General features: G+C 37.8%; 1 protein-coding gene across 4 annotated transcripts in view; it reads left to right on the top strand.

The window, feature by feature from the left end:
* ctc1 (CTS telomere maintenance complex component 1) overlaps positions 1 to 18,804 on the top strand; it is an 83,341-nt gene that overhangs the window by 44,200 nt on the left and 20,337 nt on the right. For 3 of the 4 annotated variants that reach the window (XM_068018100.1, XM_068018103.1, XM_068018102.1), the window contains 9 exons: positions 2,088 to 2,766; positions 9,713 to 9,802; positions 10,089 to 10,232; positions 10,862 to 10,956; positions 11,599 to 11,708; positions 12,179 to 12,344; positions 13,787 to 13,864; positions 16,039 to 16,213; positions 16,594 to 16,658. In XM_068018100.1, coding sequence (XP_067874201.1) covers positions 2,088 to 2,766; positions 9,713 to 9,802; positions 10,089 to 10,232; positions 10,862 to 10,956; positions 11,599 to 11,708; positions 12,179 to 12,344; positions 13,787 to 13,864; positions 16,039 to 16,213; positions 16,594 to 16,658 — 1,602 coding nt within the window. The remainder of the gene's footprint in view (positions 1 to 2,087; positions 2,767 to 9,712; positions 9,803 to 10,088; positions 10,233 to 10,861; positions 10,957 to 11,598; positions 11,709 to 12,178; positions 12,345 to 13,786; positions 13,865 to 16,038; positions 16,214 to 16,593; positions 16,659 to 18,804) is intronic. The other variant, XM_068018101.1, reaches the window with a different exon arrangement.

Below are 18,804 nucleotides of genomic sequence, written 5' to 3'. Positions count from 1 at the left end.
AGCTGCTAATCTGATTTTGCTATACTGTTGTCCATAACAGTCCCCTATTTAACTAGATGCTGCGGTATAAAATGAAAAGAAAAACAAGTGCTGGAAACTAGAAAAAAGAACTTGTATTTATGTAATGCCTTTCATGACCGTGGGATCTCCCAAAGCAATTTACAACAGATTAAGTACTTCCAAAGTGTAGTCACTGTTGTAATATATTGTAATGTGGCAATGAGTTTTCGCACAGCAAGCTCCCACACACAATATGATAATGATCAGATCATTTATTTTAGTCAAAGTGCTAGAAATACACAGCTGGTTCACCTTCTGAAAGAAAAAGGCTGACATTTTGGTGAAACCCTTTTTCAGTTGAGTTGGCTGATTTCATCTATGATGGGCACAGCAATTGGCCTCAACGTGTCTAGGTTGAGAATTGGGGTCAGTTAGGGATCCCCAACTGAGTGATCAGTTATCTGTTTGGAGGTGTACGTGGGGATCGCCGGTGAGCTCGGGATCAGGCTCAATGTTTATGCTCCCTAGGGCTGAATAGCCTACTCGGTCAAATAGCCCAGCAGCATTCACCGTTTACTTCCGTGCAGAATGATTGCTTAAGCAAGTGTTTGGAAAATTGTTGGCACCCACGTAATTCTGTAGCATACCCACAGAATGAAGTACACTTTCAAAAGAAAAAGACTGTAGCATTTTCCCGACTTCAGGAAGCCCCAGCTAAAGAAATACTTTTGAAGTGTAGTCACTTTTGTAATGTAGGAAACACACCAGCCAATTTGGACATGACATAAACTCCACAAACAGCAAGATGATGGCCAGATAATTGTTTTTGTATAATAAAAGCAAAATACTGCAGATGCTGGAAATCTGAAATAAAAACAGGAAATACTCAGCAGGTCTGGCACTGACCTGAAATGTTAACTCTGCTTCTCTCTCCACAGATGCTGCCAGACCTGCTGAGTGTTTCCAGCATTTCTTGTAATTGTTTTTGTATGTTGATTGAGTGATAAATATTGGTCAGGACACCAGGGATAACTCACTGCTCTTTGAAATTGTGTGTTTCAGGACAGGAGGCAGAAAAATTAAATAATCTATTTCATATTTGCTTGAATAATTCTATAAAATTGATTACTTAACTTGTGTGTGTGAATGCTAGACTAGATTTTAAAAAGATATTTAAAAACATTTCTTTAGCAGTTGCAGTCTGCTGAATGTATCAATCAACATGTTGAATAATTGAGTCTCGTTAATGTGCACCTTATCCAGCTATATAATTGCTCTACTCATGCACTGCCATTGTGTATACGTCCTGGTGAAAACAGTGGTCAAACCGGTTATAGATTTAACACGATGCATATGGGTAGCTGTTGCTTTTCTTTACACAAAGTGAAATTAACATAGGATTCTAATCAGAATAAGCAGTGTAGTTGAAGTGGAACTGTTTTTTTCGCTCCACACAAACATGGCAAAACGAACCAGGATTTAGTTTCCCTTTAAGAGGCTCTGCAGTATTTTTCCATTACAGCCTGCCGACGTGGCAGGGCTTGTTGTCTTTTATTAGGCATGATGGGAAAGGATTTGGGAAGAAATCTGAGTAGTTGGCTGGCTGCGTTGTAGCTTTTGAGTTGGAAACGAATACTTGATTGTAGTTCGAGGTGAACAGTGAGATTTTGTATTTCAGGCTAGAATCCGACTGTGATTTTTTCGGTGACATCCTTTTTTTTTAAAAAAAAGAAAGCTACGTTATTTTTTACACTGCAGTATGGAGAAAGGTCCAAATGTCCTCGCTCGCTTTGGAACCAGGGCACATTCAGTGGCTATTATCTGCATTGCACGTCATTTATCAACCCTTGGGGATTTGCTGGGGAATGTGATTGGTCTGAGCTGGAAGCGTTAGAGGGAGGGGTAGCTCACTGCAGCAGATGTTTTTGTGGTTACTGAAACTCTCGGGTTTCGCTTCTCGAGCTTCGCTTTTGTTGCCCCATTTCATCCTCAGCTGTGAACTCATTGCATTGCAAAAAAAATGTGTAGACTCTCTCTGAGCACACTTGATATGTAATTGGATTTTTTCCCCCCATCTGTTTTAACAGGATCTATGTCCAGTTCTGTGCTGGTGACCTGCAAGTGCTCAAAAGACATGCGTCTTCTACAAGACCAACCCTGCTAATCCCTGCACTACCAACCACCTTGTCGATTCGTGCAAGAACTGCTAGTCGCAGCAGCTGCAGTGAGGCATGCAAAAACGATGAGGTCAACAACATCACATCCAATCAGCACCAAGATGGCCCTTCCCTTCCCAAAATGCCTAGGCTGGAGGAAGTTGTGCTGCAAGAAGGCCATGTTGGTGAAAGTAGAAGAACTGTCTGTTCACACCCATTATGGACTGACGGAGAAGCAGTGGGCTTCCAGAGCGAGCAAAAGCAGCTGCAAGACACAGGTACATCCGCTGGACATTCGACAGCATGCAGAAGCAAGAGAAAAGGGAAACCCTGCAGTGTAGGCTGCGTTACTCAGTTAATACTAGTAACTCACAAAGATGCCTTGATGCTGAGGAACTGTCAATATGGCAGAAACGAAGGCTGTGAGCATACTAATGGCTCTGGAGAGGCTTTCGCCAAGAGAGCTAAAACAGGGCTGGGGCTGGCTTTTCAGGCTTCTGCAGTCAACATAGGAAATCCCAGACACTGGAAAGATGAAGGAAAAATCGAGGGATTGCCAGAGCTGGAAGCAGACCCCTCTCTTTGTTCTGAATACAACAACCGTACACAAGTAAGTACTGTTTTAATTGAACTTTGTCCTTGAAAACTAGTGCTGTGGTGCAGTACAATTACAGCTCCCTATTTATAGCAGTTATGCCTGCTACATACTGTCCTAATCTCTCTCAAATGGAAATAAATTTGACACAAACTTCTGGTGGTCGATTACAAACCTTATTTGGATAAATTCCCCAAATCAAAAATAAACTGCAACATTAACCCTTTAGTTACTCTTTTTCCAAAAAAAACCCCTCGGGTTTAATTTTTGGTCTTACAGAATAACTCCATGTATAATTGTGGACAAAGATCAAGTCTTTGAAAAATTAATGATCTTGATCAAATGACTAATAGCTATAATAGGTTGCACAAGATTAATATTAGAGGGATGTTTGTGTTCTTATATAAGCAATGACCTTCAGAGTATTAGTTTACAAGGTTATAGTTGTGAACAAGTGTTGACTAGGTTGTGATTGATTTAAGTTGTTTACTGAATACAAGTAAATCTGAAGTGACCCATGACTTATCAAAAGCTTTCTTTGTTTGGGTGTTGGCTTTGTTAACTCTTTGTGCCGAGGAGGTCATGTGACTAATTCAACCCTACATCGATTTTTTGCTGCAATAATTTTGCATTGAGCTTGTATCTTTTTTTGGTGGGGAGATGTCATTTTTTTCAGCCATCTTAACTACCTTAGATCATTTGTGGTTGGCTTTTTTATTACTGAAAATTAACTTGATTTTTCATTCCTTGATCTTGCAAATTTGTAGTTTTGTCTTGTAAGCTTTTTATAAAATTAAGGTTACTGAACAGAGGTGCAGTAAAATGTTTCAAAAATCATATTTTGCTACCAGAGACTATCCTGAGAAGTTAAAAAAAAAATTCAGCTGCATTGTCAACTGTTAAAGTATAAAAATCATTTTATGCCTAAACACTCCAGTTTTAATTGAAAAATTGGTTTGCAATTAAGTCTTGTGGATATGTACAAGCGCTATGACAGTAAAGTGGAAACAGAGTAAGTATTACTGAAAAGAGTTCATTAAAAATGTCAGAGTGCTTGGTGTTTTTCAAATTTGGATTGACTACTTAATTTCTGAAATCGCTAAATATGGGAATGAGTAAATGTGCAACTGTTAACTGTGTGAATATTGATAGCTTCAAGAATTCACTTCAGAATCTCTACTTAAAGGGTTTAAGATCTGCTGAGTAAAATATATACTAAACTGGACACAAACACTTCTCTTGCATTCCTTTTACTACTTTTGTAAGAGTTACACATTTTCAGTTTATTGTACTGATCATTTATATTTACAGGGAAGTTTACGTTCAAAAGATTAACACTCCAATTGTTTGTCATAATGGATCGATTTAATTGTCTAAGTCTAAAAGTTAGCTTTTTCGCCATGTAAACTTAAAATGGGGTGAGGAAAGTATGAATAATGTGAAATGCCAAAATCAGTCATTGTGTAATAGTAAAAGTACAGTTTGTTTGTTTTTTTGAAACATTGATATTTTGAGACATTAAAAATACATTTTGTTGTGTTACAGTTCAAAATAACATTTTGTAAATTTCCTTGGGTGAATAACTCAAAACTGCAGCTATATGAAGCATGTTTTCATTTGCAGTATTTTGTGAACTGACCAAAATTAAAATATACATATTTGCAGCTTAAAGCATCAAACCCTTTTGCAATGCCTTAAATTTTGTGAATTTCATTGTTTGTAATTTTATATATCAGCAAACCCTTAATTAAATCTGTTTTTCTCTGATTTTAAAAATTAATTTCTATGAATTTACCACCATTTTGTTTAAAGATTGAAGCTGTAGCAGGAAATACAAATTACAATTAAACTTTGTGACTTGTAGATATTTTTGTGATCCAATTTCTCTATTTAAAAATATGAATTAAGTTTTATCCGTTAAATGTTGAAATGAGTACTTAGATCTCAAATTCAACCAAGAAAACTGAGTGCATAGATCAGGATTACTGTATCAATAGTGTTGAGCAAAAATATTTCTGATCTTTTTGATGTCTTTGGGAGAATTACTTTCAAATGTTTCTTGTAATAGTTCCCGCCAATTTGAGTGTCCGGAAGTAAGCTCAGCTTCACCTAGTCTTTATAGCGAAGACGACGAGCTTTGAGGAAGCGCCATTTTTGTGCAAATTCATGCCTCCACTTATATAGGTGTGGGAAGAAAACCACAGTAACATAATTCTGGTCGGTCACAAAATACTGCAAATACTTGTATATTTGTGCTGGAAGCTGCTTTTCTTAAGCTTCTAGTAACAACTACAATCTGTTTAATGTTTGTCTTCATTGTTCGTTTGGGTCCCACAGTAAAAGGGTGCAAAATTAACCCTTGCATTCTCTGGGAAATCAAAGATGGAAAAACACAGAACTCATTATTTTGCATTTACCATCAGTGGGGAAAAATTACTTCCAGTAAACTTTGAATTGTATACAGATTGTCCTGGCAAATGGCCATTATTGTTTCTAGTACAGCTTTGGGAAGTTAAATCTTGAACCAATAGCCTATTTTACTGGAAAAATGATGCAGCTTTTTGTTTGAAATGTCCCACGTAATGCTGTCTTAAGATTCGTACATTTGAGGAGGATGGCTGCGATTGAACTCCTAACATTAGTGGAGCAGTCAGGGTAAGGGGTGACCAACATAAATTTGTCGCAGCTTTTGCACGCAATGATTTTATTAAAGTATCTCAATACTTGATCCGGGGAATTTTCTCTCCACTTTTATTGGGAGTGTCAATGATTGTATGTTCACAGAGATTTAAATTCAGGACCTGCAAATGTTTTGAATGAGTAGGGAAAACAATGAATTTGGTGCGATGAAAGACAAGATTAGAGTTTTTCTTTTACTTGGCCTCTTGCATGGATCTGAGATAATTACAGACACATTGTAGTTCCTATTCAACATATTTTTTTCAAAACTTTCTCCCAACATTGCAAATGAGAAGGTAGTTTTGCTAATGCTATTCACTGGACAAATTCCCCTTGAAGTTCAAGGTGCTTTTTTCTGTGAGGAGGGAGAAGAGGCAGACAGTTGACTGTTATTTCCACCATGGGGATGTACACAAAGCAATGACACTTCGGCAACAAAAAGTGTGCCGTGTTGTTATTGTCGCTGGAAAAAGATGTCTTCCAGCCACTATTATCTGGTGGCAATGGCATGCAATTTCGCACAGCTTTTCATATTGTATATAATCACAGTAATGTGATAATCCAGGATATACCATTTCATAATGTAGTTAACACTGTTTAGCATTTTTGTAAATATAAGTTTCTCCAAATGGTGCTTTTCAGCTAGTGTGTGAATTTTGCAACTGATCTCCAGTCTGTAAATTATAATCCTAGAAAAATATATCCATGTTGAATTATAGGTCAGAATGTTATGCAATTACCTTGAGCTCAAACATACTGTTAAAGTTGTCCTTCAAGATGGACTTGAACTGAAAATGTGACTTAATGTTTTGATCTATCAGTAAAATGAATAAGGATGCAATATTGGCAAAATATCAGGTGAGTTAAAATATATGTATCTGTTACAGATGGTGGGTCGTTTATACAGTCAGAGTTCCGACAAATGGGGGAAAAAAATGTTTAAATGGCTGGCAGTGTGTCTCTTTACAAGTGTTACACTGGGATACATGGTTAATACTGATCATATATCTAAGAAAACATTTCTTAAGATAAGTAGAATGTGTGCTAATGGTATCTTTCCCGCAGTTAAATGGTATATGTGAGGGAGCATATTTATGTTTAGCCATGTCTTTTGAACAATTTTCTTGTGGTTGGCAGCCAAAACTGAATTCCTGATTGGTGAAGTAGTCAATGCCGTCTCATCTGAAGACATTTGAAGCTAAACAAATATACGGTGTTATCGAAGCCACCAAATTGTGGTTGTGGGTTCTGATGAAAGGTCACAGACCTGAAACGTTAACTCTGTTTCACTCTGCACAGATGCTGCCAGACCTGCTGAGTATTTCTAGCATTTTCTGTTTTTATTACCACCAAATTGTGGTTGTGAGTCTGTTGTGCTTATCAGGTGGAAATTATTGTTTGTGTAATAATTTTTTAAAAACTGCGATCTTAATTTCTCACCAGCATATATGTTGGACAGAATGTTTCATTTTTCCAGTCTAGGGTGTTTTGTGGCCAGCTGTATAATCTAGTGTAATTTTCTAGTCCCTCTTCCAAAAAAAGTTCACCCATACCCTCAGGGTTTGGTAAAGAAAATATAGTCTTGTGTTGTGTCTTTTAATGGTGGATTTACAGGTGCTATATGTAGTGTAAAACTAATATTTGGCAAATCAACAAGGGTTGACAATTCACTTGAATTTGGATCATTCCCATAATTCTCATAGAAAAGTTAATTTTATGAATTCCACATCCCTCCCCCGAGGTACATGTTTGTCTCTAGTGTAGATGCAGGGTCGTTTTTTCTACTCAAGTTTTCTCAGTGGGATGCTTAATTTCCATTACATTGTTACTTTTTAATCCTCTGTCAGCACCACTTAATGTGGTTGTCATGGTTTTGCAAAATTTTGTTTCTTGCGAACGTAAGGGAAATTAGTGCCACTAATGTAAACCTTATAAACAATCGTTTACTTGTAAATGGTGGTAATTGGGGCGGGTGAGGGAACCTAAGCTTTTATCTATTAACAAACTGAATTTGCGGTATGATTTCATTGTTTTACTTATACTCTGAAGTTAAATGAAATATATTTGAAGTGTTGGAACGTTTTATTGTAATATACATTTACTTGCCAGTCCGAATAATATTTTATGTCCCCAATGGACCAAATAGTGGATGGAACTTGGCTGCTAAGGTTTTTCTTAACAATTGCAAAGTGACTGGTTTCAGAGGGAACTGTTATCCCAACCACACCCCATCCTGCTGCCCTGCCAAAAAAGAAACTAATGTCTGTTGATACTGGCCAAAATGCAGTTCTGTATAATTTAATTACCAAATTTTGAGTAGTGTATTAGTTTTTAGTTGACTTCTTTATGCTTTGTGAAGAAGGGATACAAAACTGAGAAGTGTAAGAAGTGAAGTGCTGCCGGTTTCTACAGATCTGATACCTACAGGCATCATAAGATAGATGAACTGCAAAATGAAGGTGGTTTTTGATTGTTTACTCCTTACTCAAACCAAATCCTGTTCCCCCTATCACCCCGTACTCGTTGACCTACATTGGCTCCCAGACGAGCAACGCTTTGATTTTAAAATTCTTGGCCTTGTTTTCAAATCCCTCCATGGTCTCACCATCCTACCCCCACTCCCCAGCCCCTGTAATCTCCAGCCCCACAACCCTCAGATATCTGTGCTCATCTATTTCTGGCCTCTTGAGCATCCCCGATTTTAATCACTCCACCATTGCCTTCAGATACCTAGGCCTTAAGCTCTAGAATTCGCTCTCTACCTTGCTTTCCCCCTTTAAGACACTGCTTGAAACGTATAACTTTGACCAAGCTTTTGGTTATCTGCCCTAATATCTCTGTTATGGCTTGGTGTCATTTTTTTAATAATGCTCCGCAAAGCGCCTTGGGACGTTTTATTACTTTAAAGATGCTATATGAATATGTTTATTGCCGAGTGGAGTTACAGAAAGAAATCTTAGCTGCTCAGAATTCTTCAAATGTGTGATCTGCCCTGCTAAGGGTTATTTTTTGAGGCTGATGTCCCTGATTTAGCTATGTATTTTGTAGAAATTTAGTTTCTGAGAAATATTTTAATTTTAAGGAGTCAGGTGATGTGGTCAGCATTAACTTTTGCCTGTGGAACTGAAAAGTACTGTAGGTTTAAGAGGACCTGTTTCAGATCCACATGTTTCAAATTGCTTGTCTTGTCTGTGAATCAAAAAATATCCAATCCCAGCTGAACCTGATAAACTTGAATGCTTTACAGAGGAGTGTGGTGGCTACCTCAAAAAGGTTACATCTTTGTGGATTGTCCATGATTAGAGCTCCTCATTCTTGGGCTAATTTTATTCAGGAATTTGGATCGAGCAAAATTGGTTGGGAGCAAACTGCCTTTTTGGATCCAATATGAAATATTTGTGATCAGTAAAATTTGGGTTTAATCAGCAAAATAATTTTAGACGGTAAAAATATAATACATGCTTAACAGCTGTCTTCACAAAGTTTTAATTCTGAAAGTTGACATCTTTAACCACATCCTCAGTACTTACTCTTGCACAACTTAGTTCTGCCACCTGTACCTGACTCAGACATTTGAAGGTGTGCTGTATGCTGCCCTTCACTGTATATGGAAGATGTTTATTGCATCAAAAAGGGACAGCTGCTGTATATGCATTACCAGACTTCCAGTCTTCCATTGTTGATGCCAAGTTTTATCTAGAATTTGGCATTCGCCTGTTTTGAAGTTTAGGAATGGGGTTAACCCTAAAATTCAAAGGCTTATCCATCCTCGGATAATAAAAGCTATCTCCGATGCCACTTTTCTCTTGCTGCCAGTTTTCTCCCCTGTTGTTCTGAAGGTGCTAACACATGATTGCATGCGCAGGTAATAAGAACAACTGTAAATAATGAAGGATCCTTGTTAAACAGAACAGTCTTTGTTTCTCTTAGCAGTCTTGAACTACACTGAGACAAAAATAGTTTCTAGTCAGTATTTGTATGTTCAAATTTCCTTTTGTTAATTTTTTTTGTTTCTTGGAGATCCATGCCTTTGATAAATCTTCTCCTGTTTGCTTGCATTCTGTAATATGAAAAAGAGCATTTTCAAATGCCTGTTCCTGAAACTAGTTCCCTTAATTTTATTTTAAAATCTATTGTAATTTTGGTTTTGTTTGGTGAGATAATCTTAAACTGTATAGTACAGAACGCTGGACTAATTGGCTCAATATCTTGGTTCAGGTGTATTTGTACCGTTAGGTAGAGGTGAATCAGTTAAGTGTAATTTTTCTTAATGTTATTGCAGGTGCTGTTGGATTTCATAGGCAAAGTTGTGAAGTGGTACCAATTGATAAGCCAGGGGGGAGTGTACAGACTGATTGCATCAAAACAGCTGGTAAGAGAATCCAAAGTGGTTTTTGTGAGGAATATTTGAGTATGGGAAGCAAAAGTCTCAATGTGGCAAAATTTAGAAGTCTGCATTCTGTTGTCTTTGGGCTTGGTTAATTGGTTGTAGAGGGAATGAAATCATCTAAATTATGATCATTGCATTCTGATTCTGTTTTGTAGAAGTAGTTGATTGAGGAAGTAGATTATGTTCAGTAATCACTCAAAAAAAAAAAGCTGAAAAAAATTTGCTTTACTTAATTTGGAATATTTACAACTTTCCCTTCATTATCTAGGACACATCTGTTTTTGAACGACACTGTTCTCCCACAGTTCCACGGAAGACTCTACAGAGTTTGAATTGCCCACTCTGCCTTGTTGTTCAACCTGAGTGGAAGTTTCAGTATATTTCCACTCTATCCTGTTTAACCCAGTCCCAGGTATGCCAGTAATGTGGAAAGCGAGGAAAAGTCGAAATAAATTGGGTTTCCATACAACGTTAATCTTGTTATTCAAAGACATTGATGACTTGCAAAAATGATTTCTGGAGCATTAGAAAATGTCAGTGATATAAGGGAAGGAGTTATGTGGGGGTTGGTTAGCTTAGTTGACTAAGGTGTGGCGCAGCATAACGCCAACAGCATGGGTTCACTCCCTGTACCGGCTGAGGTAGTTCTTGGGACCTGTATCCTCACCTTGCCCTTTAGTAATATCATGGCAAGTGTTGTGATTAGCAACCCTCAGGCAATGAGGATGTTACATGGAGAAAGAGACTAGTTATATCTAGTATATAATGGTAATTGTGCATTGTTACAGTACTGTGGAATCCACCTTGATAGCTGAGCACATGAACTGCAATCTATAACTATGACATATTAGGCAAGTAGAACAGGATTGCTTTGACTTTGGGTAATAAGAGCCACTATATTTCAGTTTAGAATTATTCTGATAGGGATAGGAAAGGTTCAATGATTTTTATCGATCTTGGTTCATGATTTCTGTTAATGTCTTTGTCTTTAAGCTACAGTTCTGCATTAGGTTTTTCTTACTGATAAAATTTTGATTTCAGCTTTCTGAAAATCAGGTAAACGTGCCCACTTACTTTGAAAAATTGGCTTCAGCAATACCTCATCCAAGCTCTGTTCAAGAAGTACTCTGTAGCAGGTAAACACAGAAAGGCAGTCATCCTTATTGAGAACTGTCTTTCCTTGCCCTAGCTATTCCTTTGATTTTGCTCCTTTGTCCCACCTCTCCTGATAGTGGTGATTGATGCTGGAGTACGGTTCTAGAAGTTACAAAACCCAGTACCCAAATACACATAAGCTTATAAAGTGGTTAAATGGTCCATTGGACTGTAGACCATTGCAGCTCTGTCCCTGTACCCGATCCAATCGTTGTATTATACGCACTTCTAGTAAGATCACTGGGCAGCGAATGGAGTGGGGATACTGGCCAATATTTTAAATGTTTTAGTAAATAGACACAAGCCTATTGGCTCTGCTACTGTCCTTACTGCTGTTTAAGATGCTTTTAATGTGTTTATAAATTGGGCATTACTTGTACGAGAAGCAAAGTTGCTGGGTACTGATATGATTAATTAGTATATTTATACGCTTGGTTTGTCATAAATATATTAACTTAATTTTTCTATTTGCATTTTCAGTTTGAACTTTTAATTTTACATTTGAAAAGTAATTGCATAATGTTTTGCCAACTTCAGAGATGAAAGAATTTGGCTCTGTTTTAGAGAAACACAGTTCGTAATAGCTTAAATTGGAGTTGTCTTGTATTTGTATTGTCTGGCAGTTTCTCAGCATCGCTTGTCTCTTTCACTGGAATTGTGTTGGAAAGGATGTGCTATAAACCCAATAAAAGAGCCAACTTTGCAGCCGTTATCACTGATAAAAATACACAAGGTAAGAATGCAGTAATATTCCAATCTGTACAAATATTACACATACTGTGTATTTTCAAAATTGGATTGTTGTACAGTTGGTTGAAATGTTGTGATATGCTGGAGCGATGTTACATCATAATGGGATGCAAATTTATGTACAGAATTTCTCTCTGGCTGAAATTGGGACTGAGATTATCAAGGGAGATGCTGAGAGGAAACTTTGTTTCATCAGTGAAAGAACGGAAAAACGGTGTAAACATCAGGCTGGGTATTGCTCTCGTGTATAAAACACTGAAAGAGGCTGAGGAATGGATTACCTGCTGAGTGTAGAATATGACTTTTAATTGTGCCGAGCAGCCATTTCATGGTATTTTCCTGTTAGTACAGTACTGAGTTGCTGAGTTTAGAAAGAGTGTTTATTGCAATGTCTCTACTTGACTAGGCACTTTATTTTGCTGTGTTTAACAAGTCTGTCTTGCTTGTTTATAGGTATTTCTGTTCCTGGTGATTGGGGTCTGAAGTTGACTGTTGGTGACGTTCAAAATACTGCCATAGCCCTGAATATTTATGTAGATCTCGTGCAGTTATCTTATACTCTTGGGGTTTTACCAGGAGCAGTGGTGGTGTTCTATGATTTGGAGAGGATCACATCCAGGTTAGTTTTCTATTTGAGTAAGCCATTTACCTACCTACCTACCTTCGCACCATGCCCCTTCATAGCCTTACCAAACAAAAATCTATCATCCTGGTCACAAATATTTCAATTGTCCTAGTGTTTAGAGCCCTTTGGGGGCGAGAGTTCTAGATTTCCACTACTCTTTGCATGAAAAAGTGCTTCCTGAATGGCCTAGCTCTAATTTTAAGATTAGGCCACCTCATTCTTGCCCCACCAGAGAAAATCGTTTCTCAGTATCTACCTTTATTGAATCTTTTTCGCATTTTAAGCATCTCAATCCGATCACCTCCTAGTCTTTCTATGCTCGAAATACAAGCCAAATTTATACAACCTGTCATAATTTTATCCTCTGCCAGTATTCTAGTGAATCTGTGCTGTACCCTCTCCAAAGCCAATATATCCTTCCGGAGGTGCAATGCCCAAAAATGGAATGCAGTACTCCAAGGCTCTGTACAACTGAAGTATATCTTCTTCCTCTTTGTAATCCACTCCCCTTGAGATAAAGGCTAATATTCCATTAGCCTTTCTGATTGCTTTTTATACATGTCTGCAAGCTTTAAATGGTTTGTGTACTTGGACTCGCAAATTTCTTTGCTCATCGACACTTCCTATTTTCCCGATATTTAGTATTCACTCCAATTCATCTTCCTTGGGTCCAAAGTGGATGATACCATAGTCGCCCAGATTAAAATCCCATCTGTCACAATTTTCACCACTTAATCCGAAATCATTTCATAGAAGATTCTTGCAGTCAGCGAGGTGTTGAAATTTTCATTTCACCATTCCTGCATGGATTAAGACCTAGGTCCCAGAGGTGCTTAATTTACTGCACCGTCCAGCCCTCAGATCTGAAACAAAAACTGAAAATGTTGGGAATGCTCAGCAGGTCAGAGAGTATCTGTGGGGAGAGGAAAGTAGGGTTAACCTCACATTTCAGGTTTACAAGCCTTCATTTCTGTATAGGTGTTGCCTGACCTGAATATTTCCAGCATCTTATTTATTACTGAGAAATTGTTCTTGATTTATTTTTTATTGTTTTTGACACATGTCTAATGTGTGCAGTTGTATTTTTAAAGGAGTGTCCTCAAATCTATTTGCAGAAACTGAAGTCATGTAATCTATAGTCAAGTTACATTTCAAACATTTTAAAAATGCAAGAAATCCTGGAATCACTCAGCAGGTCTGGCAGCATCTGTGGAAAGAGAAGCAGAGTTAACGTTTCGGGTCAGTGACCCTTCTTCGGAACCGAAGAAGGGTCACTGACCCGAAACGTTAACTCTGCTTCTCTTTCCACAGATGCTGCCAGACCTGCTGAGTGATTCCAGGATTTCTTGTTTTTGTTTCAGATTTCCAGCATCCGCAGTATTTTGCTTTTATTTTAAAAATGCATTTCTGTTGAATCTTTCCAAATTATTTTTCAGGCAGAGCAATGTGTACTGCAAATATGTGCCTTATAGCAGTGTCTCTGTCCTTGCATTTCCTTCACTGGAGGCTGAAAGGTTGGTATTTTGATTCTCATTTTGTTCACCTTGTGTGAGAGTTCAATGTACTAAAATGGAAGCATCCATAGCAGTATTCAACTTTTCATTTTGTTTAGACTTCCTAAGGGAATAAACATAGTACAGCCTGTTCCTATTGGGGAAGATATCTCAAACCTTGGTAGTTGCTATTTAAATTTACAAGATCTAATGTAGATAATTTAGTAACATTTTCAGAAAAAGTTACTTTTTTCACATTTTACATTCTCTTTAACTTGGTGTACCTTAGATAATATAATGGATAACAATCATCTTGAATTGTTGGAAACTTAACATGGAGTTTGAAAAATCGAGGCTGACTAGCAATTCCAGCCCCCTCAGATTTCTAAGAACTCAGTGACTTAAGCTCATCCAATTTCCCCCACATAACCACAGGTTTGTGATAGTGCCTCACAGGCCTGCATGGAGAAACAAAGTGTCTTCACAGTCAAGTTCTGGCCCAGGTCTGCCATTCTGAAAGTCCTGCTGTGCACCATTAAAAAAAAAACAAGAGTTGGGAACAGTGCAACTCATTATTATTGCTACACTGTGTCCAGAGGAATGCAGTTACACCGCTGGTGATATCTCAAAGATTTACAAAGGTTAAAATATCTAGCTGTTTCTGTCAGTAAATGGAAACTTGGTTTAAGATTCTCATTGACTTTTGTCAACGTGATAGTTGTGAGGAAGGGAAACGAGAGAAGGAAAAAGAATGATTGAGAGGAAGATAATTCAACTTGCGTTTTCTTTAAAAGAAAAAGTCAAATTCAAGTATGGTTTTAAAAACTATTTTGGAGATGCACTTGATTTAAATGGAATTAAGTGCAAAGTCAATTTTAGAGCTGTAAATCTTAACCGAGTACAAAATGTGTGTAAAGCTTCCTGTGTGAACAGGAAGTTCTCGCCTCTAGTGAGTTTCCGTTATCCTGTTGTTTTGTGAAAATTGAACTGTTGTATTCTTGCTGCAATTAGTCTTAGTACTAAGCAGAGAAGGGGTTTGAAATGGAGGCAGGTATAATTCTATGACATGTTTTTTTAAAAAAAAAACAACAGGGTTGTAATTGAATCCTGTCTGGACCTTGCTAAGATTGATGAGGTAAGAGGAGCTTTTGTGAATATAATTGGAAGCCTCTGCTGTACAGCATGACTAATTTGGGCCATGATGAAGAAACCATGGCATTTCATTTTCTTAAGTTTAAAAAGATATTGCCACATCAGTTTACTTTTTTAAAAAAAAACAGATTTGTGTTGTGGTTTCCTACATTATGGTTGGAATTCTGTAGCTGCTTTTCCACACCCTATGCAAAATTCCTAACTGCTATTTTATCACAGTTATTTGCACAAAAGATTTTACACAAGCAGATTAACCAATGCATGAGAAATGCTGCTCATCAGAATGTCAACCCTCGTGGAGAATTCTTGATCTCATCTTTGCTGCTTGGGAATGTGAGGTACAGAGTGGAGGGCACATGTCCCATCAAAAGGCAGCGTGGAGAAAGTCACTCCTTGCCACTCTTCGGTAACCTCTGAGTATAAACCTTGAGAGCAGGTCATTCGCTCACCTGTTTGGCCTTGTGCAGAAAGAAAATAAATTGGAAATATAATGGGCTGAGTGAAGTTCTGCTATCGTTTTTGGAACACTAATTTGTCCCTTCAGTGGCTGAAAATAAATTGTCTGATTTGGAAACTGCTGTTATCAGTTATTTAAATGCAGTATTGCCATTTGTCACTGCAATTCAATATAAAAATGAACTGCTGAAAATACACAGCAAGGTCAGCATCTGTAAAGACCGAAAACAGGTTTTGATGTAAAAACAAGAAATTCTGGGAATACTCAGCAGGTCTGCAGCATCTGTGGAGAGAGGAGCAGAGTTAACATTTCAGGTCAATGACCTTTCATTAGAACTCCGGTTTCATCAGGTTTTGATGTATTGGGCATGCATTATTTATTCAGTTCTGATGAAAGGTACACACATGAACCATCAAAATGTGCTCTTCCCTTTTGCACTTTTGGCATTTTCTATTTCAGATATTAGGCACTTGTAATTATTTTTATATGACAGTTGTAATTCAGTGATCTCATTTAACCGATTAAATTTGAGATTAATAGCTTTAGGTTTCATTGTCTCTTCTGAAATTGACTTTTTTTTCTTCAGATCTGCTTCCAATTTACCAAGTACAGCCATTTCAGACCTGCCACTACTCTATCTTGGAAATTTAATCTCTGAGCGAGCGAATCACCTACAAGGGATTGTTTGTTGCAACGTGGTTAATGTTCGGTGGCTGAGACTACAGTGGGTGTGCAGTCTTTGCAGCAGCATTTTTCAACAGGTATGTTTTATTTTTAATTTTAGAAATGCCAGGAACCTCATTTAGACATATTTGGACCCAAGTAATTGTGTAGAACAGAAAATGCTAGGGGTGGGTGGGGAGAAAGCTGGTCTCTCACATCTTTAAAGAGAAATACAATTTAACTAACTTCCAAAGGGTTTCCAGCTGAAATGTTAACCTGTCTTACACCAGCAAGATTCTATTTTCTTTCTATGCTGTGCATTTTGTGACCAGAATGTGCTGAGCCATTGATGTACAATTTTACTTAGAATTCAGTTACAAAAAAATCAGTTGCATTATTTTCAAAAGTAAAGTCTTGTAGATGTAATTGCATGTTTTGTTAATGAATGTAATAAAGTTCTTTTGATTTTTATGGTTAGGGAAGGTGCACAAGAAGTTCTGGACCGTGTCTGTCTGCAGTTGGTGTATTTCGTGCTAATGCATGGTAAGCATTAAGGATTAGGAACCTGATTAAAACAAAAGAATCACCAAGAATCATTCTGTGCTTCATTATGGTGATCACGTTGCCAAAGCAAGTCAGAGAAGATCAGCACTGTTTTCAAAAGTTGGAATGCATCTTGTCTCTGCATACTTACCTTTTCCCGTTTTCTACAGATTCTTGCACATGACATGTTTCTAATTATTGTGAAATAGCCACAGCCAGAGGATTAGTTGAAAATGTTTCCTATATTACTTTTTCCCAGTGATATGACTAATCACACATCACTCAAAATTAATGCACTTGATATTTAGACAGAACACGTGCACGTTGGAATTCCCTATACGACAAAATGGTCACAACATTCATTTCACTGACCCATTTAGATTTGGGAAAATACTGTTTGCTTATTGGTATAAGCTGACTTTGCCATCTATTTCTGTACAATATCAGTGGTCTTTTCTCGTCACCGCACCCCTCGCTACGCACCCTATGGATCATCTTTTTCCACATGAACTTCCTTTGGGAGTTGCTGCCAGCCATTTATTTGCTTGGAGGCGTATTTGCATTATGGCGGGTGAACAGTACTTTATCCTCTTGCCTTAGATGGGTAACTTCTGCAGTGTGATAACTTTTTGATCTTTTTTGTCAGGAACTGACAAAACTACAAGTACTTAATGCTACAAACTTCTCCTTCATTCATATTGAGTTGAAATTAAGATTTATTACATCACCTGCTCTCTTTGAGCATCATGATATTGTGGAACTCCTTAACTCTCAATCTTTGCTTCTTTGGACAATCTTGAGGCTTTTAAAGTCCAAGCTTGGCAACAATAAGTCACTACTTTCTGATTTGCCGTTATTTTTTTTTCCTCTTAACTTGTTGGTGTCTTTCACTATGGAATTGGGCAATCATCTCAGTTACTTAATTTTGAAAAACCACCTTTAATCTGGGACTTGAATCTATCTCCATTTGATTTTGGATGCAGCTTGTAAATACAGAGTCATTTACAATGTTAACAAATTTACAATATTAATGCTTATTTAACTAATTATCAGAGGTTTAGCTTGTAATTCTGTCCCAGTTCTGACCTGCAGCGCTATAACTTCTCCCTTATCTCCTCCACAGCATTCACTAAACCTAACTCTATCATGGGACCCATCTGCTCTCTTGACACTCTCCTGGCTTCACCCCTTATTACTCCCTAACCTGGTGATCATTGATCTAGTCAGCTGCTCTGTCTCCCCAGCCATTGTTTCCATTTTTTAAACTGCTCTGATCACCTAACTGCCTTCAAAAACACATTGTTGACACCTCTGTCCTCGAGCTGTCACCCATTTTCAACCTCCTTTTCCTCTCTAAAGTTCTGGAATGTGTCATCACATCCCAACTACATGTTCATCTCTCTGTCTATACTCTATATAGTTCCTTTTAATTGAGCTTCTGCCCCAGCCACAGAACTGAGACTAAATTCGTCAGTCACCAAGGGCATTCTGTGTGACTAACCATGTGTATTATCCCTTTTTGGACCTACTGTAGATTTTGACAGCCAAGCTATTGACTTCATTGGCTGTACTTTGTGGTCAATTACTGATCTCTTGTTCCATTTGTCCCTGTCCCAATGATGCTGGTACATTTCCTGCATTAACTCCTTTTATATTCACAGAGTCAATTCTAGCGTGCCTTAAGGCTCCAGTGTTTCCGCACAGCGATGTTATCTATATACGTAGGTTCAGCATTGATTTTATGCCGCCAAAACCCATCTTCACTGCTCCACGACCAGTCTTGATTCCATGTTTGTGAGGTGTTCTGTTGACTGTCAGGCATTAGGTTGTGGCTGAATTAGATCTTTTCTAATCCAACATTGGTAAAATTGAAGCCATCCTATTTGACCCCTATAAAAACACTTTGTGCTGAAGCCCCTTATCCTGCCCCCAATCCAGAATCTTGTTGAAGCGCAACCTGAAAGGGCACTATCCTTGATGTTCTCTACAGTGAGCTGAGTTTTAACAACCCTTCAGTGTAACTCCTTACTGCCACCTTTTGAAACATCATCTCTCTTTCCCCTCCCTTCTCTGATTTAACTAACATTCTTGCTTTAATAGTTTGCTTTCCAATGCTGCCTATGTGAAGCTGTATTTTTTTAAATTT

The sequence above is a fragment of the Heterodontus francisci genome, chromosome 38 (genome assembly GCF_036365525.1).
Source record: "Heterodontus francisci isolate sHetFra1 chromosome 38, sHetFra1.hap1, whole genome shotgun sequence".
In the NCBI taxonomy this organism is placed as follows: Eukaryota; Metazoa; Chordata; class Chondrichthyes; order Heterodontiformes; family Heterodontidae; genus Heterodontus; species Heterodontus francisci.
The sequence above is the reverse complement of the archived record's forward strand: the minus strand, read 5'-3'. Positions and strand labels throughout refer to the sequence as shown.